The sequence below is a fragment of the Coturnix japonica genome, chromosome 22 (assembly GCF_054131305.1).
Source record: "Coturnix japonica strain WE chromosome 22, WE-NBRP24, whole genome shotgun sequence".
Lineage (NCBI taxonomy): Eukaryota > Metazoa > Chordata > Aves > Galliformes > Phasianidae > Coturnix > Coturnix japonica.
Window position 1 is genome coordinate 5,108,534 of NC_140684.1, and position 17,223 is coordinate 5,125,756.

At 45.1% G+C, this 17,223-nt stretch overlaps 3 protein-coding genes and 1 long non-coding RNA gene across 15 annotated transcripts in view; 1 reads left to right on the forward strand and 3 right to left on the reverse strand.

Moving 5' to 3' along the window:
- The window catches only part of LOC107322411 (transient receptor potential cation channel subfamily V member 2), a 26,092-nt gene extending 20,850 nt beyond the window's left edge, over window positions 1–5,242 (reverse strand). For 5 of the 8 annotated variants that reach the window (XR_014936469.1, XR_014936468.1, XR_014936470.1 and 2 more), the window contains exons 1-7: window positions 5,105–5,242; window positions 3,154–3,450; window positions 2,382–2,515; window positions 1,979–2,131; window positions 1,391–1,531; window positions 543–841; window positions 124–300 (exon numbers count right to left, since the gene is read on the reverse strand). Coding sequence is in view for 5 of the 8 variants with exons in the window: in XM_032448425.2 (XP_032304316.2) it covers window positions 124–300; window positions 543–841; window positions 1,391–1,531; window positions 1,979–2,131; window positions 2,382–2,515; window positions 3,154–3,395 (1,146 nt within the window). In the remaining 3 variants the exon portion in view is untranslated. The other 3 variants (XM_085522048.1, XM_085522047.1, XM_085522049.1) reach the window with 3 other exon arrangements.
- LOC146757391 (uncharacterized) lies at window positions 5,220–14,877 on the reverse strand. Its single transcript, XM_085522103.1, has 4 exons — window positions 14,326–14,877; window positions 13,227–13,375; window positions 6,010–6,164; window positions 5,220–5,358 (listed from the first exon to the last, which is right to left on the reverse strand). The coding sequence occupies exons 1-4, from the start codon at window positions 14,576–14,578 to the stop codon at window positions 5,289–5,291; spliced, it is 627 nt and encodes a 208-aa protein (XP_085378229.1). The 5' UTR covers window positions 14,579–14,877; the 3' UTR covers window positions 5,220–5,288.
- On the reverse strand, window positions 9,728–11,863 carry UBB (ubiquitin B). Of its 2 annotated transcripts, none has more exons than XM_015880426.2 (2): window positions 11,773–11,863; window positions 9,728–11,021 (listed from the first exon to the last, which is right to left on the reverse strand). In XM_015880426.2, the coding sequence occupies exon 2, from the start codon at window positions 11,013–11,015 to the stop codon at window positions 9,870–9,872; it is 1,146 nt and encodes a 381-aa protein (XP_015735912.2). In that variant the 5' UTR covers window positions 11,016–11,021; window positions 11,773–11,863; the 3' UTR covers window positions 9,728–9,869. The 2 variants fall into 2 exon arrangements, with proteins under 2 accessions (XP_015735912.2, XP_015735911.2); XM_015880425.2 differs by lacking the exon at window positions 11,773–11,863 and adding an exon at window positions 11,582–11,642.
- LOC146757392 (uncharacterized) lies at window positions 11,917–17,220 on the forward strand. Of its 4 annotated transcripts, none has more exons than XR_014936495.1 (3): window positions 11,917–12,056; window positions 16,216–16,317; window positions 16,910–17,049. It is a non-coding gene; the product is annotated as an uncharacterized LOC146757392 (long non-coding RNA). The 4 variants fall into 4 exon arrangements; XR_014936496.1 differs by lacking the exons at window positions 11,917–12,056; window positions 16,910–17,049 and adding exons at window positions 15,770–15,908; window positions 17,081–17,220; XR_014936497.1 differs by lacking the exon at window positions 11,917–12,056 and adding an exon at window positions 15,770–15,908 and having other exon boundaries at window positions 16,980–17,114.
- Window positions 17,221–17,223: the final 3 nt, after the last annotated feature.

Here is a 17,223-nt window from a genome sequence, read left to right on the forward strand (position 1 = left end):
TTCATGAGAAAAGCCAAGCAGCTTAGGATAAACCTCAGCTTAGGATAACCATAGGATCAAAACCACCTCAAGGTGGTGCAAAAACTGTTGCTGTTCTTAACTTTTAGTGAATAAAGTACTCACTGGTGTGTCACTGCTGTATGCCAGAATCTCCAGCACAGAGTTTTCCTCAAAACTGTCTAGAGAAGACAGGTCATAGAGGGAGACATGGATAGGTCCATAGGTCCATTCAGTGAACTTGCGGGACAGGTGCCTGTACACTGGGTCTTTGATCTCTCTTTGGATGATGTGTCTGAAGATCTGAAGAGAGAAATATCAGAAAAAATGTGTATGCAATTAAGATATAAAATGACCCAAGCATATCCAAATCACCTTCAGATAAATACCTTGCTTTCTGCATTACATACTGAGTTGTATTCAAACACCAGACTATGTGGTTAAAATCTGACAAGATGCTGCTACATCAGACCCTGCTGTTATGCTGAGGATATATGCTGCAGTTGTCACATTGTTTCCCAGGAATTCCCTCTATGTGTCTTTACCTCCACTTTGCCCGTCTTGGCAGCAAGTTGCAGGGGATTTAATCCATCATAATTTGCGATCTCCTCCAGTTTCACTGTTGGGTCAGTCCTCACACCTGCCTTCAGGATTTCAACATATACTGTGCTCACAAACTTGGTGTTCTCCTCAGTGTCATCTGCAATCATCACTAGGGCATGGAGGACTGTATTGCCCAGTGTATCTTGCTCCTGGAGTCTGGCTTTTTGGTGAGGGTTGTTTAGAAGATATTCTACCATCTCAAACTGGTTGGTACAGGCAGCCAAAGAGAGGGGAAGTTCACCTGAAGAGATGAAGACAGTAGTTGGGAGGGGCAGTAGGAAATGTGAAAAGAAATTGAAAGCAATAACAACACAACTCTGGCAAAATACATTTAGTTTGTAGTTTTATTATTGGAACACAGAACAAATTAATTTCCAGCATCCCTGAATTTAGTAAAAGCTCCCCAGTGAACAGTAATTCCTTATATTAGGGAGCAGCCAAAACATTTTTCCAGTCTTTTTATTTGATTGCACAAACCCTGTGTTTGTCTCTATCTGAAGCCCTTCAGGTAGAATCATAGAATGACTTGGATTGGAAGGGACCTTAAAAGATCATCTAGTCCCAACCCCGATGTTAGGAGAGGATCAAATACATAACATCAAACATGACAGCAAGTGCTTTTAGGACACCTTGGTCTGTGAAAGTATTCAGCCATTCAAATAAGTGAAGAGTTCCTTGATAACAGGACAGGGAAGTCGTGCACAGATGGACAAACCCAGCTAGAACAAGTGGCATCAGACACAGCAAGGCATTAAAACAACCCAAAGAAATGTGTTCCACACAGACTCACCAAAATAAAAGCAAACTCCTTCTTTCTTCTTCCTGAAGAATTCACCATGAGCTCTGGCATGGACATCAGCTCCATTCTCTACTAGAACTTTCACTATGTCCAGGCTCCTTTTCTCTATGGCAATATGGAGTGCTGTCTGGCCTAAGGAAAGAAGCAAAAACCAGTAAAAAAAATCAGTACCAATATCAGAGAGAACAAGCAAAGGGCTCTTTGGCAAAGCACTCTTAAAACAGTAAAGGATAACTCAGCTAGCAGAACTCATTCTTTAACAGCTTCATAGTATTTCTTTTTCACTTTCAGAAATGCTTTCTAAACTTTGCTACACAGATTCTCTCATATTTGTGGATGTATTAAACACGCATTATTTCTGTTTTGTAGGCTAAGAACAAAGATGCAAAAGTGAAGGCTGAGGAAGACAGTATCAGAATCAGAAATCAGAAGTGGAAAGATGAGCAGGCTGTTACTGTAATTGCACCAGAGCTCTGGAAAGGCAGTGCTACATAAACACCAAATCTCCTTTCTCTTGTACCTGTGTCTCACCTCTCTGGTGGGAAGGTGCATCTGGCACAACATCAGCTGAAACCTTACCTCTGTAGTAACAGTCAGAGCACGCCACATTGACAAGAGGCCTGGGATTCTGTGTCTTCTGGTCTATTTCCAGCAAAACAGGGATTGTGTCATTCCTTCCATTTTTTAAATTCATCAGGGCCTTCATTAAACAAGTCTTCCCAGTCTTTGCATCTAGTAGGGAAAAAAGTATCAAGTCGGTTGTGGATGTGCCTTGCACTTATCTACATTACCCGATTCAGCACGCCCAGAACTTAACTGTCATTGTAGGACCAAACCCAGTAATTTTAAAGGCCTTGGTATTTTCAGTCTTCAGCAGAGGCAAAAGCCTTAGGAAATATGCAACTCATGGCACTTCCCTATACTGTATAAACAAACTCTGCCTCCGCTAACCCAGTTTATTATGTACTGAGCAGGAACCTACCTGTGTATTCAGAATTGGTGAGAAATTTCGAGGTCCTCCTTAGGTACTCAAGTAAGCCATCCAGTGCCTCAGGGCAGCCCCTTGTGACTGCATTGAAGAGTCTGTCTCTGTCAAAGCGATTGGGGTCCTTTTGGCTGCAGAAGAAATGCACAGTGTTAAGAAGTTCCGGAGACTATAAAACAAGAGCATGCAATAAGTTCTAGTTGGTTGCATAAGAAAAGAGGAAAGAGGTAAAAAAGTTTGTCAAGAAATAACAACAACCGTATTTTTGAGTCAAAGGAAAAATAGAGACAGCTATTTCCCATAATGCTCTTAAGTGATTGCTGTTTCCATCAGCTGGAGCTCTTCCCAGATCCAATCTGATGTGCAGTCCTGGAATGTATCCAGAGCACAGACAAGCCCAAGATAGCAGCAGGATCAGAATCCGTCCCATCACATGGCATAAAGCACTATATGAGCTCATTTACATCCCTTCCTGGCAAGAACAGTTCAGATGTATAGAGCTCCGTGCTAAGTTGCTCTTACACCCAGCTTGGCTTATTTGGTGTGATTTGGTTCAAATATACCCCAAATAAACAACACACACTGCACCTTCCAAGTGCAGAGAGGAAGGACTAACATGTCCTCTTTCTACCTTTATTTACCTCTCATCAGACAGCTGCAATATTTCTGCATTGCCACTTTTAGTTTCAGCTTTTGTAAAGTTTATAGGCAGGGGTCAGTACAGATTAACAGCAATCCCATCCTTGTCAAACAATCAATGATTACTCACTTGCTTACGAGTCCTGGCCGATAGTTCAGATTAATCATGACTTTGGGAGAGTAGTCACTGCTTTCCTTCTGGTAAGGTGTCTCCAAGGGCCGGGGCTCTCCCTTCTTTCCATATTGTCCTGACCTTTCTTCCTTTGTACTAGATGCAGGCTTATTATCCCGGATACTGTCATCTGTTTCTAGCAGTCCTGCCAACCTGTTCCTCTGACATGGGCCTGCTGGATTATTTGTGAAGTTATCCATTTCTAGCAGAGATGGCCTTGAAGATCACCAGATTTTCCCCACTGGGAGAACAAACCTGCAAGGGCATGGGAGAATTAACACGAGTTGTTCACAAACCTAGAATGTGAGCCACATGGCACAGACAGAGAGGAAAGCATTTTTCCAGGTCCAGTGTTCCTACAGCTGGCTGTGGGTATCTTGAGAAAAGAGATTCAATAAAATTCTGCACAATTGGGGGCATTTGAGTAAAGGATCAATGTCTTAAGCATGAAAACACCTAGAACAGTAGTACAAGAAATACAGACAAATCCTTGATAGATCATCTGAACCCCCTTTGTGAGATGATCTCACCTGTTGGCAGCAGCACGGGTTCCTTACATAAAAGGCAAAGAGAGTGGATCTTTAGGAGACTACGATCATTGTTCTCGTCTCAGTGCAGCCAATACAGGCCAGTCACTAAGTGGCCAAAAGATAACATTAACTATAGATTAACTTTTTAAAAACAGAGCAATAAGCTTGTTCATGTTCTCTGGTGATAAGAAAGGCACTGTTTCCAAGGGGAAAACATTTGCAAACGTAACGTTCCTCTCTTGTATTATTGCATTGCACTGGGGCAAATGTTGGCTATCCATGTGAGTGCAGGCTTCCAACTTCCAGCTCCATAGCACAGGCACACACACACGCTGGCTGCCATGCGGACACTTATAGCCCTTAGAACCTGAACACAGCTCAGCTCTCCCATAAGCAATGCTGTACCCAGATGTGCTGTGCACAGAACCTAAGTACCCATTACAGCACCCAGCCAGCTCACTTGCCTCATCTCGTATTTTTACCCTTTTGAGACATCTGTTCATACTTTTCTGGATACATCCCAGATCCACACCCAGTGCAAGCTGTCTCCAGCCAGCACAAGATGAACAGCTGCAGTTTGTGAGGCAGCAAGGAAACATCCAAAACTACCAGCCTGAACCAGAGCTTAATAACTCTGTCCTATTCACATGTGCTCCCTCCAAATGGTTAACAGATTTTCTCTCCCTTTCTGAGACTAAGCCAGACTCCATAGACTATACCAGTAAAGAGGTACGTAGACACACCATAAGGATTCTGGTTTAGATTAGATGCAAGGCAGCATGGTTAGCTCTAAGCAGAAAGCAGCTGCAGAATATCTTTATGCAGCTCACAGTAAGAAGTCCAAAGGCTGGTTTCATGACAAACCATTACAATTCAGCCATTCTGTTTAGTCTGCATTTTACTGACAAACATTCCTCTGCACGCACAGGCTCACGCCCTACAATCCCATTTCAGTCTCATTTTCTCCCCCAGAAACACTTACTGGTACATTTGCCAATCCTTCAGAGTGCTATTTGTACATCCATAATAGTTTGCTTGTTGTTCTGTCTTCCTTTCCCCCTAGTCATTTCTCAGTTGCAGTTTCCACCTCTCCACAGCCTCAAGAAAGTTATTTAGTGACAGCTGTTTACAGACAGAGTGTCTGGCTTAAAAGCAAAAGCAAAATGGTCCTTAAAAACAAAACAAAAATGAAGACCCTATAAAAAAGACATCCAAGTCACATTTTCCTAGGAAACAGGCAGCACTCTGTGTTTGTCAGCTCAGTTTTAACTTCTCATCAACTGAGTTGTCCCCTTCTGCAACTTCACCGAGCCTTTTTGAGTAGTGCAGCATAGAAAAAAAGCCCCGCTGTCAAAAGAGGAAGAGCACAGAGCACTTACCCGAGTTACTGCAAGCTCCACCCAAGAACTGATCTCACAGGGAGTCCCAACTGATCCTTCAGAAGCCAAATAGCCTCCCCGTAGAAATGATGTCAAATAACATGTGTTAATAAGCATGAAAGCAGCCCACAGATTATTTACATCCATGCATGAGGACTCTTTTCTTCTGCAGAGACCACCACACTCATCTCAGCACTCTCATGATGGCACGGCACTGAACTCCTAGTCGCTGGTGGTCCATCAAAGAATCCAGCCTGCAAGAAGGAATAACTGACTGATTATTTACTCAACTGTAGAGCTTTTTGCAAAGTGAAGAAGGGCTTGCACAGGAAATGACTAGATAGATTTCTCAGTAAAAGAGAGCCAATGAATGTGCTGCTCTTATATGGGAAAGCAGGCTGGCTATTGCAAATTCATCATGCTTAACTCCTTCCTGCACAGGAGACATCTTGTGGCTTCCAACAGCCCATTTAGACCGCAGGGGATGATCAAACCCTGGCAATGCCAGAGCCTGTGGTTCAGTTGTGAGGTTTGTCACAAGACACTGCCCCAAGAAAAGCAAGAATGCATGAAAACATCTGAAGTCGACTGTTCCTGTGGGAAGTCGGCTCTCACACAATTTCACACAGCACCGTTACGTGGCAAAGCAAACCCTAGCAGATAAACTAGCCAGAATGTTAGAGCAAGCATCAGCTGCTCATCACAAGGACAAGAGCCTTCACAAAGCAGACCCACTGCACAACCACTTACACCACTGGTTACTTAATTTGCCACTGGTGCTCAGTTCTTGATGGGCTTGTTCTTCAGAAGGAACACCAAGTCTCAGAAAGGTTCTTTCTGGGAGCACAGGTGGCCATCCACACAACAGACTGTAGCTAACACATGCACTAGAACTGTTCACTTACCACTCTGAAAACAGGACCCCTGGGACACAGAAGATATCAGACAACATGAAGTGTCTTAGTGCTTTCTCTCCTAACAGAACTGAGGCCAGAGGACACAGCACCATCATTCTTCCCAGTAGCAACAGTGCAGGATGATATTCAGCACCTTCAATGGCCTTCCAAAGCACAAAGAGTTGTTGTCATTCACCCTCTGAGAAGTACTGATGGTTTACAAAGCCATATATGTGATCTAGAAATCCTCTAGCAAATCTCGTTAATGAACAAATGATATATAACTCTTTTAACCAACAGCTTGGCAGCTACGCATTAGTTAACAAGCTCTCCAAAGATGTTGAGATGCGTCACATTGTGACATATTGAACTCTGGCTATGGATTTTTTCCAAAGCTACCACAAGCCTACAGAGAACTCAAAGCAATATTCATGTGACAGGACGGCTGGACAATGTGGGGCTCCCTGGAACATGAATTTACTTGGGAAACAAGAGATGTAGAACCAGGCTGGATAGTTTAGCATAAACTTCCTTCCCCCAGCTTTCATGAGTCAGCCCACCATTATAACACAGGAATGAAATCAGCCTACAAAAGTGCATCATAACAGATTTGGTTCTGCTCATCTGGTTTTAATAGTTTACACAGAGGAAGGCGAATGTGCAGTTTGCTGGGAAAGGAATCACTGCCAGCTGGGAGGTCAACAAAACAGAAACATGGAGCTGCTGGGAGAACACAGAAACACTGGTATGCACACACACATGCGCACAGTGTTTCATAGGGAGGACACTGACAGACATTTGCATTTCCATTTCGGAGCAGGGAATAGCGAGGCACAAATAAACTCCAAACCATGAAGAGAGAAGCTAAACTCTGAGTGAAAGAATGCATTTCAAGATGAGAGCTGAGGCACAAGAATGGATGATACATGTTGTATGAAGAAGCACAGTAACTCATGGCAGGAAAAACAATGACTCGAACCTGATCAAACAGAATGCAACAGGAAGCAGAAGGGAGGACAGCTTTCTGAAGAGATGCAAACAAGCATCGCCTGAAGTATTCTCTGATCATACACTGAGTAGAGATGAACACACCAATTTGTACCAAATACTGAAAAATGCTTTTATAATTAATATCATCTTTTCTGTATGATGCAAACAGAAAAAGTCACTTACTTTTGTCTGTAGTTTAATTACAGCTTTGATCTGTAGCCACTGTACGGGGCAGCAGCTCAAAATCACCCTCACAAAAGAAAGAAGTCTGTAAGAGTTGCATGTAGAGAGGAGCATTAAAAGGCTTCTGGAGCAACAGGTGGGTGAGCATTTCATTCTGACCTCATGAAGGTCACGAGGCTAAAAGAGAAGACTGTTACTCTTAAAAGTGCTCTGTCAGACTTGGGGAAATGTCAGGTATTTTTGCAGTGCCGAATTGTCATACGGCTGTTACACCAAACTCACACTGGAGGGATGAATTGTGATTTATTATAATGGCACAGATGGAACCTTATAGCGTTAGAGGTCCCAATTGAAAGTCCAAATATTCTTAAATATGATTACTTTTCAAAACTTGCTACTGCCCCACTAACTCAATTACATACACAACAGCACTTGGATAACTACTGGTCTTGCATCGCTTCATTTAAATGCTCCTGTCCATATCACCATTCAGGCCTTTGAAGGAACTGTCAGCTTCTCACATTCCTTCAGCGGGACTCTCTTTGTACTCAATGAATCCTTTCCTACGTGGTTACAGCCTGAAGAAATGCTGCACTGACAGTCACACAATCAACACAACACCAAATCCGCTTCGAATTAACGCTTCTATGTAGCAACAGTGACACCCGGTGGTCACTCCATGACCCTGAATTTCTGCTGCTTAACACCGAAAAACAGCAAACGCAGTTGCAAGTGTACACACTTAGGAAAAACATCGTCCTGCACCCAGGGAAGCTCTGCAACACGGCAGCACCTCTGAATTTCACTTCTTGTACCTCCGCTGTTCTGTGCCATAACTAACTTGCAGTATGAGCCTCAGCTGGTGGGCTGGGATAACAGCACGTGGACACAGGTTGTTTCATACAACCAGTCCAGGCTGTGCAGAACAGGCCAGAGCTGCTCCCCAGCCACCACCACAGCTTGGTCTGGGCTGAATGCACTGTGGTCAGTGAGTGCACACAGGGGAAGCTGGTGCAGACCCACCCATGTCTACATATCACGTTCTCAGAATCTCTGCTCTTGCAGAGCAGGCCGGACCCCAACCTCAGCTCTCCATGAAGCCAGCTGCACCTAATGGCAATTAGGAAATCTGGGTTCCACGCTGCACTCAAACACTTCAGCAACAGCTCTCGTTCAGTAACTGGCTCTAGAACTACCCGCCCCTTACAGACTTGTTCCTAACCCAAAGAAAACAACCCCCCCTTGAACCCCCAGTCTGCCTATCTGATCAGTTAGCTACTGTAACTGCTACCACGCAGCACTGTTTAATTATTAAAAGAACTTGAGAAAGGACATCGCTTAATTATGAACCAGAGAAGACAAAGCAGCTGATTTCACTGTGGAGCAAATAATCAGCAAAAAAAGTAAATCTGTTTACTGCCACGTCTCCACTGGACTGTGAATTACACAGGGAATTTATGTACTAAGGAAAGCAGGGAATCAAAACCTGCTGCAAATAATACCAACCACAGCTGTAACCAGCAGAAGCACGTTTAAATCACCTACAATCAGCAGGTTAAATCTCCCCGTGTTCACACCCATATTACGAATGCACTGTCAGTGGCAGCACTGCTGTGCCAGTCATTGTTCAGTGAGAATCATATTTGAGAGGAAGCTGCAGCACAGCGGGAGACGAGACCCCACACTATGCACCATCTACATGAGCAGTAACAAAGTGCACTGAGTATGTGGATGCTGGCTCCATTTGAACACTTAAGCAGCTCTTAATATTCAACAGATGAAGGTCTTGACAGCCATGACCCTTACAGCTGCTTAAGCTTCCATAAAAAGGCACTTGGTCAATGACATCCATGCTGTAAGGCCCATTATGACGTGGCTGAACTATCAACCCAAACCTCATGTTTCCCAATGTTTGCTTGGAGGGTAATCATTTCCAAATGATTTTGTGAAGGTCAGTGTTTAACCTGTACAGACCCCATTGCTCCCACCCCTTTGCTATGCAGTATTTAAGGCAGCCATTTTCATTAGAGTAATCAATTCAAGCAGGCCTCCCAAACAGGCCTTCCCCAGGTAAGAAGGGTTTGATGTAGTTAAGCCTACAACAAAACACCCCTTTCTCCTTCCACTTCATGTGACTGCAAAAGACAACACAATTTTAAACGCTGCACCAGTCTAAAACTGCACCAAGGACACTGAGAAGTCACACCTGAGTGAGGTAATGGAACCTCAGCACCACCCATTGTAACACAGTGCAGTGTACAACCCACTCCCACTACCTTAGTCCTACAGCCTTAATGATGGACAGCAGCTTCTGAAGTCCTTACAGGAACACTGTATCCTTTCTGAAAATACAGAATCACGTTAAATTCTAGCAAGATTTAGTGACACAGTACTAGTGCTTAGACTTAAGACTTTAATCCGTGTTAGGATTCACCCTCAAATACCTCCACAACCCACATAAAGATGCTTAAACCACCATGGAAGAAAGCCAAAAGGAATGTGTCATTTATATATACTGGGTTTACTAGCTTGAACTGAGACAGACAACAGAACGTAATGTGCAACAGAAAACTTTATTAGCATTTCAACATACAGATCAGCAGTTACTTAAGCTTGCGTTTAATTTAAGACATCAGAAAGACTACAGTGCAAACACAAGTGCTGTGCATCTTGCTCGACAAGACTGCTGACAACAACTAATAGCCACCCCTGAGGCGCAGCACCAGGTGCAGGGTGGATTCCTTCTGGATGTTGTAGTCAGACAGGGTGCGCCCGTCTTCCAGCTGCTTGCCAGCGAAGATCAGCCTCTGCTGATCGGGAGGAATGCCTTCTTTGTCTTGGATCTTGGCCTTCACATTTTCAATGGTGTCGCTGGGTTCAACCTCAAGGGTGATGGTCTTACCAGTGAGGGTCTTCACAAAGATCTGCATCCCTCCTCTGAGGCGCAGCACCAGGTGCAGGGTGGACTCTTTCTGGATGTTGTAGTCAGACAGGGTGCGCCCGTCTTCCAGCTGCTTGCCAGCGAAGATCAACCTCTGCTGATCGGGAGGAATGCCTTCTTTATCCTGGATCTTGGCCTTCACGTTCTCAATGGTATCGCTGGGCTCAACCTCAAGGGTGATGGTCTTGCCAGTCAGGGTCTTCACAAAGATCTGCATCCCTCCCCTGAGGCGCAACACAAGATGCAGGGTGGACTCTTTCTGGATGTTGTAGTCAGACAGGGTGCGCCCGTCTTCCAGCTGCTTGCCAGCAAAGATCAGCCTCTGCTGATCGGGAGGAATGCCTTCTTTGTCTTGGATCTTGGCCTTCACGTTCTCGATGGTGTCACTGGGCTCAACCTCAAGGGTGATGGTCTTACCAGTGAGGGTCTTCACAAAGATCTGCATCCCTCCCCTCAGACGCAGCACAAGATGCAGGGTGGATTCCTTCTGGATGTTGTAGTCAGACAAGGTGCGCCCATCTTCCAGCTGCTTGCCAGCGAAGATCAACCTCTGCTGATCGGGAGGAATGCCTTCCTTATCTTGGATCTTGGCCTTCACGTTCTCAATGGTATCGCTGGGCTCAACCTCAAGGGTGATGGTCTTACCAGTCAAGGTCTTCACAAAGATCTGCATCCCTCCTCTAAGGCGCAGCACCAGGTGCAGGGTGGACTCTTTCTGGATGTTATAGTCAGACAGGGTGCGCCCGTCTTCCAGCTGCTTGCCAGCAAAGATCAACCTCTGCTGATCGGGAGGAATGCCTTCCTTGTCTTGGATCTTGGCCTTCACATTCTCAATGGTGTCACTGGGCTCAACCTCAAGGGTGATGGTCTTGCCAGTCAGGGTCTTCACAAAGATCTGCATGTTTACCTGAAAAACATACAGAAATTTTAGCCTTAGCTAAAAAGCACTTGAAGTCCACATACACTTTACAAACAAGAAAAAAAAAAAACAACTTACTAATTTGTGTTACGTTATGTCGTTTAGGATTTCAGTAAGCTATAACTAACCCTGTTATTCCTGTTCCCCACCTCTTCCTTGAGGTAGGACCCTATAATTCTGAATGCCCTGTGCTGGCCGAGCCCAGCACCCCCCTTCCTTTAACTTCAGGGCACCCCCTCCCCCCCCCCAGTGCTCTCACACTGGCACAACGGCTGCAGCCGCGCTGACTCAGCTCCCGCTTCCGGGCCGCACAGCGCCGCGCTCCGCCATCTTTATAACACCCCCCTTCCTCAGCCACAAGCTTCCCCTGCCCCCCCACCCCCCTCGCACCGTTCTTCAAGCGCCCTTAGACCGGATTAGACCGTCCACAACCACCTCCCCTCACAAATACAACCCCTAGCGGACTCACTCCAACCCCTTCTTCCTTGAAAACAAAAAACCACCGTCCCTTCTCTCCCCCCCCTCAGCGCTCCCCCCACACAACTCACGTCTCCGGCCCTGAGCTCCGCTTCGATCAATGCAATCCCGATCCCAGTCGCTGTGTTCTGCGCTGTGACGCAGCGCCGCCCCTATTTATGCTCCTTGCGCCGCACAGTCCCCGCCCTCAATGCGCTGACGTATCCCTCCGCCTCTCAAAGTAGTCCCAAACGAACCCCCCCCCGGTACCACCAATACTCACCTCTCTACCGCTCCAATCCCTCCTCCAGGAGTAATGGGGTCCGTGATGTCCTCGGTAGAGAGAGGAGACCCTTCAAAACCCCAAAAGTTCTAAGGGCGCGGATGGATCTGGAGCTGCGGTGAAACGGCCTAATGAAACGGTCTAATCCCAACGGTGGTAAGATCGGCGCTGATTGGCGCAGCAGTAAGAAAGGTGGCTGCTGATTGGTTGTTAAGGAGAGATCCGTTGTAAAGAAAGCTCTGGAAGATTCCAGCGTTGCAGCGTTCTGATTGGTGCGCGGTGAGGTCAGCGCTGTTGCTAGGGCGGCCCTGCTCTGTGGGGGCAGATTTCGGTGGGGTGGGGGTGTGCGCATGCGCTGTGCCGTAGAGTGGGGGCAGGGAGAGGCCGTGCAGGCCCCGCGCCCATGGGGACGTTGTGTTTAGGCCGCGTCTTTTTGCCTGTTATTTGCTTAGGGAAGGGTCTGACAGGGAGAAAGGGGGCAAAAACACCCTGTAACCACAGCAGGCCCCCTGCTGCTTTCAGAACAGGAAGCACTGAACAGGTCACACAGCAGCTTCCTGCTTTGAGCCGACGTGGCGGCGTGTTTTGTGTTCATTAAAGCTCATTATACCTTTCAGAACAGCTCTTATATCATAACCAGAGCATGCAGAAAGCAGGAAGGTTTCCCTGCTGTTTCATTTACTGCTCGGTGAACACAGATGAACTTGCTGGTAAATCCTCTGCTTAGGAAGCATGAACGTGTGTGTGAATAGCAGGACTGAACACAGAGCTGTATTTCCCCCAGTTAAAAAGAGAGCTTTCATTTCTTTTAGCAAGGCCTGAGACTGCTCAGCACTTGGTTTACAGTAAAAAGGACATAAATCTTCCCAGCAGTTACTCAGAATGTAGACGGGAAGGGAGGAAAAGTAACTGGAAACCTCGGAGATACTATTCAGCTACATAGATTTAGGACTACGTAGATTTAGGACTACGTAGATTTAGGACTATGTAGATTTAGGACAAAGGCCGTACTTAAGCAACGCTGTTTCCTTAACACTGCCAGCTTTGCTCACTGTTTCCAATAGGTTCTTTTCGTGTACATAGCACCAAAGCAGCAGAGGTTAGAGCCAAGGCAGCTAAACAAGGAGCTCTGAGAGGAAAGCCATGAGAAACTAGCAATAATATTTACAGATGTGAAAGGCCACAGCTGCTAAACTGGATATTAACCACAACGCTAAGCTAAAGTCTGCCCTGGGTGTTTTGGGTTTGCATGAAGGATTTCGGCACTTTCAGAAAATGCCAGAGCCCTCCCTTCAACAAACAAGCAAAAAACTATTGCCAAATCCTATGACTGTTTACAAAAGCAGTTGTTTTCTAGTTAAATATATCTAAGTACTTAGCACACATACTGCGCTTCCTCCAGTAGCTCCATGTGAATAAGCAACTGACTGGACTGTGTATAAATAAATGCAAACCTGTAAATACAGGACGTGTATCCTGTGACTGGACTGACTGCACAGGTGGTTCCAGCCTTTGCCAGGGTGCAGGGCCTGCTGCTGAGGACACGTGTTTCTTGCCAGCAATTTCAGAAGTAGGTCATTGGGCAGCAGTACAAAGCAACCTGCTTTCAGAAGAGAAAAACTTGGGGTCAAAGAAATGTTTCCAATGAATCTGAACATTCTAGAACACGGTGTCTGTTTTGATGTACGCTACCATCTTAGCAACAGCATAGCATTGCCACAAGAGCAATGCGAAATGAAGCAATCTGTTTATCTTTAGTTACAAGAGTTTAACTCGGGGCAGCTGGACAATCACAGGACTCATGTATGCGTGGCAAGATCAGTATTTTTCCTTTGTCCAGATAAAAATGGGCTACTTGCCATAAGGAAAAACAGCGTATTGCCCTACCTCATAAAATTACTCACATGTACCTCGGGTTTACCTTACTGTATATGACATAGGATAATTACATTTATCTATTTATGCTTGTGGAGATAAGATATTTTCTCCCCAAACCTGCCATGTCGCAATAAGGCCCGGTCACAAGACAAACAGAGCTATGGTGTGTTACTGCTTGTCCTTGTACAGCCAAGCTCGAGTGTTACAGAAATAACAAGTCACAGTTCAAAGCACTGTAAGATGGACTGTAATATTATGACATTACCAAAAAAAGAACTCTGAGTTTTGTTTTGTTTCTCTAAGCCTTATGCTAAGAATAACTTAAATAAGCAAAGTTTTTAATAAGCCATCAAATTCGGGAGCTTAAAACTTCATAAGAAGAACCAGCTGGGCTTGTAATAAAATACGGAAATTGGGCAATACTTTTTTGTCCCCCTGTCTGTTTAAAGCGTAGCTTGAGTTTGTAGGACATGGGATATACAGCTTTGTTTTAAGAGCTGTGTTGCTACCATAAACCTGCTTGGACTTGTTCTCCTCTTAATGATACACATGAAGTGATGTCAGGAGACTTTTATAGGGCATTTTCCAAAGACGCCATCGGTCTGAGATCCCAGCGCTGTGCCTGCACACAGCGCCAGTGAAAGCGACAAGATTTGGGTCTGTTCTAAAAATTACATGTCTGTGTCTTTGCAGCCTGTCTCCTGCTTACGAGCCTGTTGGAGCTGGTCCAAGCTGCACTGCAGTGAAGGAGCTCTCTTTGTTTGTGTTTTCTTTGCTGCGTCTGAGCTGATTTAGCTTGTGGTTTCAGGGCTGGGAATTTCCAGCAGGATAGCAAAGAAGCATCTTGAAAAACAGAAAGAAGCAAGTTTAGAATGCTGTGAATAATCATTAACGTTTTTTTATCAAACAAAAACACCATGAAGGCCATTCTGAATGGCCTTTGTCCGTCAGACCCTTTGTCTTCTTGGATCCCTAATTAAGGGATAGGTCCCCCCACATGACATTAAGACTAAAATCCAAATGCTGATATTTTTCTCCCCTTTACAAACTGTGTAATCTAAATGCCTCAGTGCTTTTAAGCAAGGTGTTTACCTATAAACTGCTTCTAATTCCCTGTTTGTTAGACGAAAAGCACCTGTAAGCATGGTATTAGCTATAAAATGCTTCTAATTCCCTGTTTGTTAAATGAAAAGCACCTGCAGTTTCTACTTCTCTTAAACCCAGAAACATTTTGCTGCTTTTAGTGCTGCTTTTGCAGTGAAAATGCCCTTACAGGCAGAATCTCCATGCAGGCTGCAAGCCAGGTCTGCATAGCTGAGTCATTGTTATACAAGCAGAGCTGCATGGCACAGAAAAACACCTTTGTACTTCAGCACTAAAACACGTCAGCCGTTGGACTTTGAACATCACCATACACCCAAAGAGAACAGTCATTTACTGGACTTTTCTTCCTCTTATCTTTCTCATCCTCTTTCTGAATATTTCTTCCTTCTCTGTTTTGTTTCAGAAGCTTTAGAAGAAAACAATCTTTATCTTCTCCTGCCATTAACGTTTGGTAAATGCTGGAAATAATCAGCGTGAGGTCTGTTACTCTTTAGGCACCGGGCAACACCTTACAGCCATACATACACATACACCCCCAATCCTATTTGCAGCCACTGAAATTTAGGACTTGCAATCAAAATACCAGTAAAATTTAACATCAGCCACAGATCTGCTATAACCTTCTAACACTGTTTCTTTCTGTAGGGCCCAATTTTGAGCTTTGAGTCCTTTGAAACAAGTGACAAAGGAGGAAGAATATTTTTGCTGTAACCTCCTGAAATGACTGCATTTTGCTTTTCTTGTAGTTATTTACCTTGAAACACCATAAGGAACAGAATTTAGCTTCTCAAAATGCTTTCTACATTTAAAACACAGTGAATTAATAGCGGAGGTAAGTAGAAAGTGACAGATTTGTGCATATGACATAAACTACACTCTCCAGTTCTCACCCAGGAACTGCTTTAGGAGGGTGTACAAATGTGTCTCCCTCCAAGCAGGCAGGTGGCTGTTTGTGAACTGATCCACCAGCAGCTCCCAGAACATGCTCTGCCTTTTACTTGTGTTTTTACTACTTGTTTTTAGAGGACAGACCGCTGTAGGCTGAAGCTGCACACCTAGGGCAGATAAAACCACACTGCAAACTACACTACAGACTCGGTTTCAACTCACAGTCTCCAGTTTCACCTGAGTGACGTTTCCTCCCAAAATATAAGGTGACTAACATGAAGTTGAGTGTGACTAAAGGTCTGGGAGGGGCCGCGATCAGGCGTTCCTGAAGAACATGCTGACACGGGCCAGAATTTGTCACATACAGCAGCATGTTTAAAATGGTTCTATTAGAGTGACTAATGAGTCCAGAGGTTCAGATGGGGAATAACAGGAAACTGTAACTCAGTATCCCTTCCTATCATCAGTGAAGGGTGATGCTGAGCCACTGGATTGTTATTTGAGTCCTGCTACGTGCCAACTCGAGAGGCAGCCCACATGTTGCAGATGCGTGTTTTTAATGCTGTTTTCCAGACCAGAGAGTGCTGATGGACGTTTCATCATCGTCCAGTTGCTTTGCTATATTCCTGGATGAGACGTGACCCCCTGGTGCCCGTTCTACCCCATACCAGACTGGTAACTCACTTGTTTACATCTCACCCTGTTCCACTTCCAGAGAAGAGTGAGGCATTAAGAACTGTTGCCAATACAAGCTATTGATTGTCGCTCCAACAAAACAAATTCAGCCTCAGAGTGACACAAGTTCTTCTCCTTTACCCCACGTTGAATAGTTTCACTCCAGAAGCAGCTTTGTCCTACAGATGTTTGTAAATAATCTCTTCTAGGTCACTTACCAGCAGAGGTTGTGTTTATTTTAGGGGCTCTACTATGTTGTTTGTTTCCCTTTTCACTTAATGACTCTGGTGACAGAGGGGGGGAAAAAAAGGAGCCTTTGAGCCCATTTCTCTGCAGAGCTGCCATCATGATTCACAGATCAGGAAGGATGGAGCCTCGCTGCACTTCAAACGTGCATAATGATGCACTGGAGTGTTGTTGAACAGCAGCCTTGTTTTTAAAGGAGGGAGGGCGCATAGCTGACATGTCACGTAACACGTTCAGGTCCGCAAAGCAGTTGACAACCTTGACTATGCGAGGCACCCAGTGTTTATAATTAAAGAGAAAACCTTGCGCTAATGCTTGCAAATAACCAGCATTTCTACCACTGTAGGGTACGTTACAGGCCAGCTGGCACCCTGAGCTCACAACCTGCAGATCCAAACTAACCATATTCATTCAAGCATTGGGTTTAGGGCTTAGATTCCACAAACGGGATGAATTCACATTCACCTGCTGCCCTGAACCCTCAGCTGGACCATTCCTCGGCTGTTTTTCTTAACAGAAGCCTCGTCTTTGCACCCAAATCTCTACCAAACGTAGCACAAACTCGCTTTCCATTGGGGCAAACCAGCTGACAGCACAGGGCGGGACTCTCCTCGCTGCCATTCCCGGTTGTACCCGCAGACGAAGCGCCCCCCGGGACGC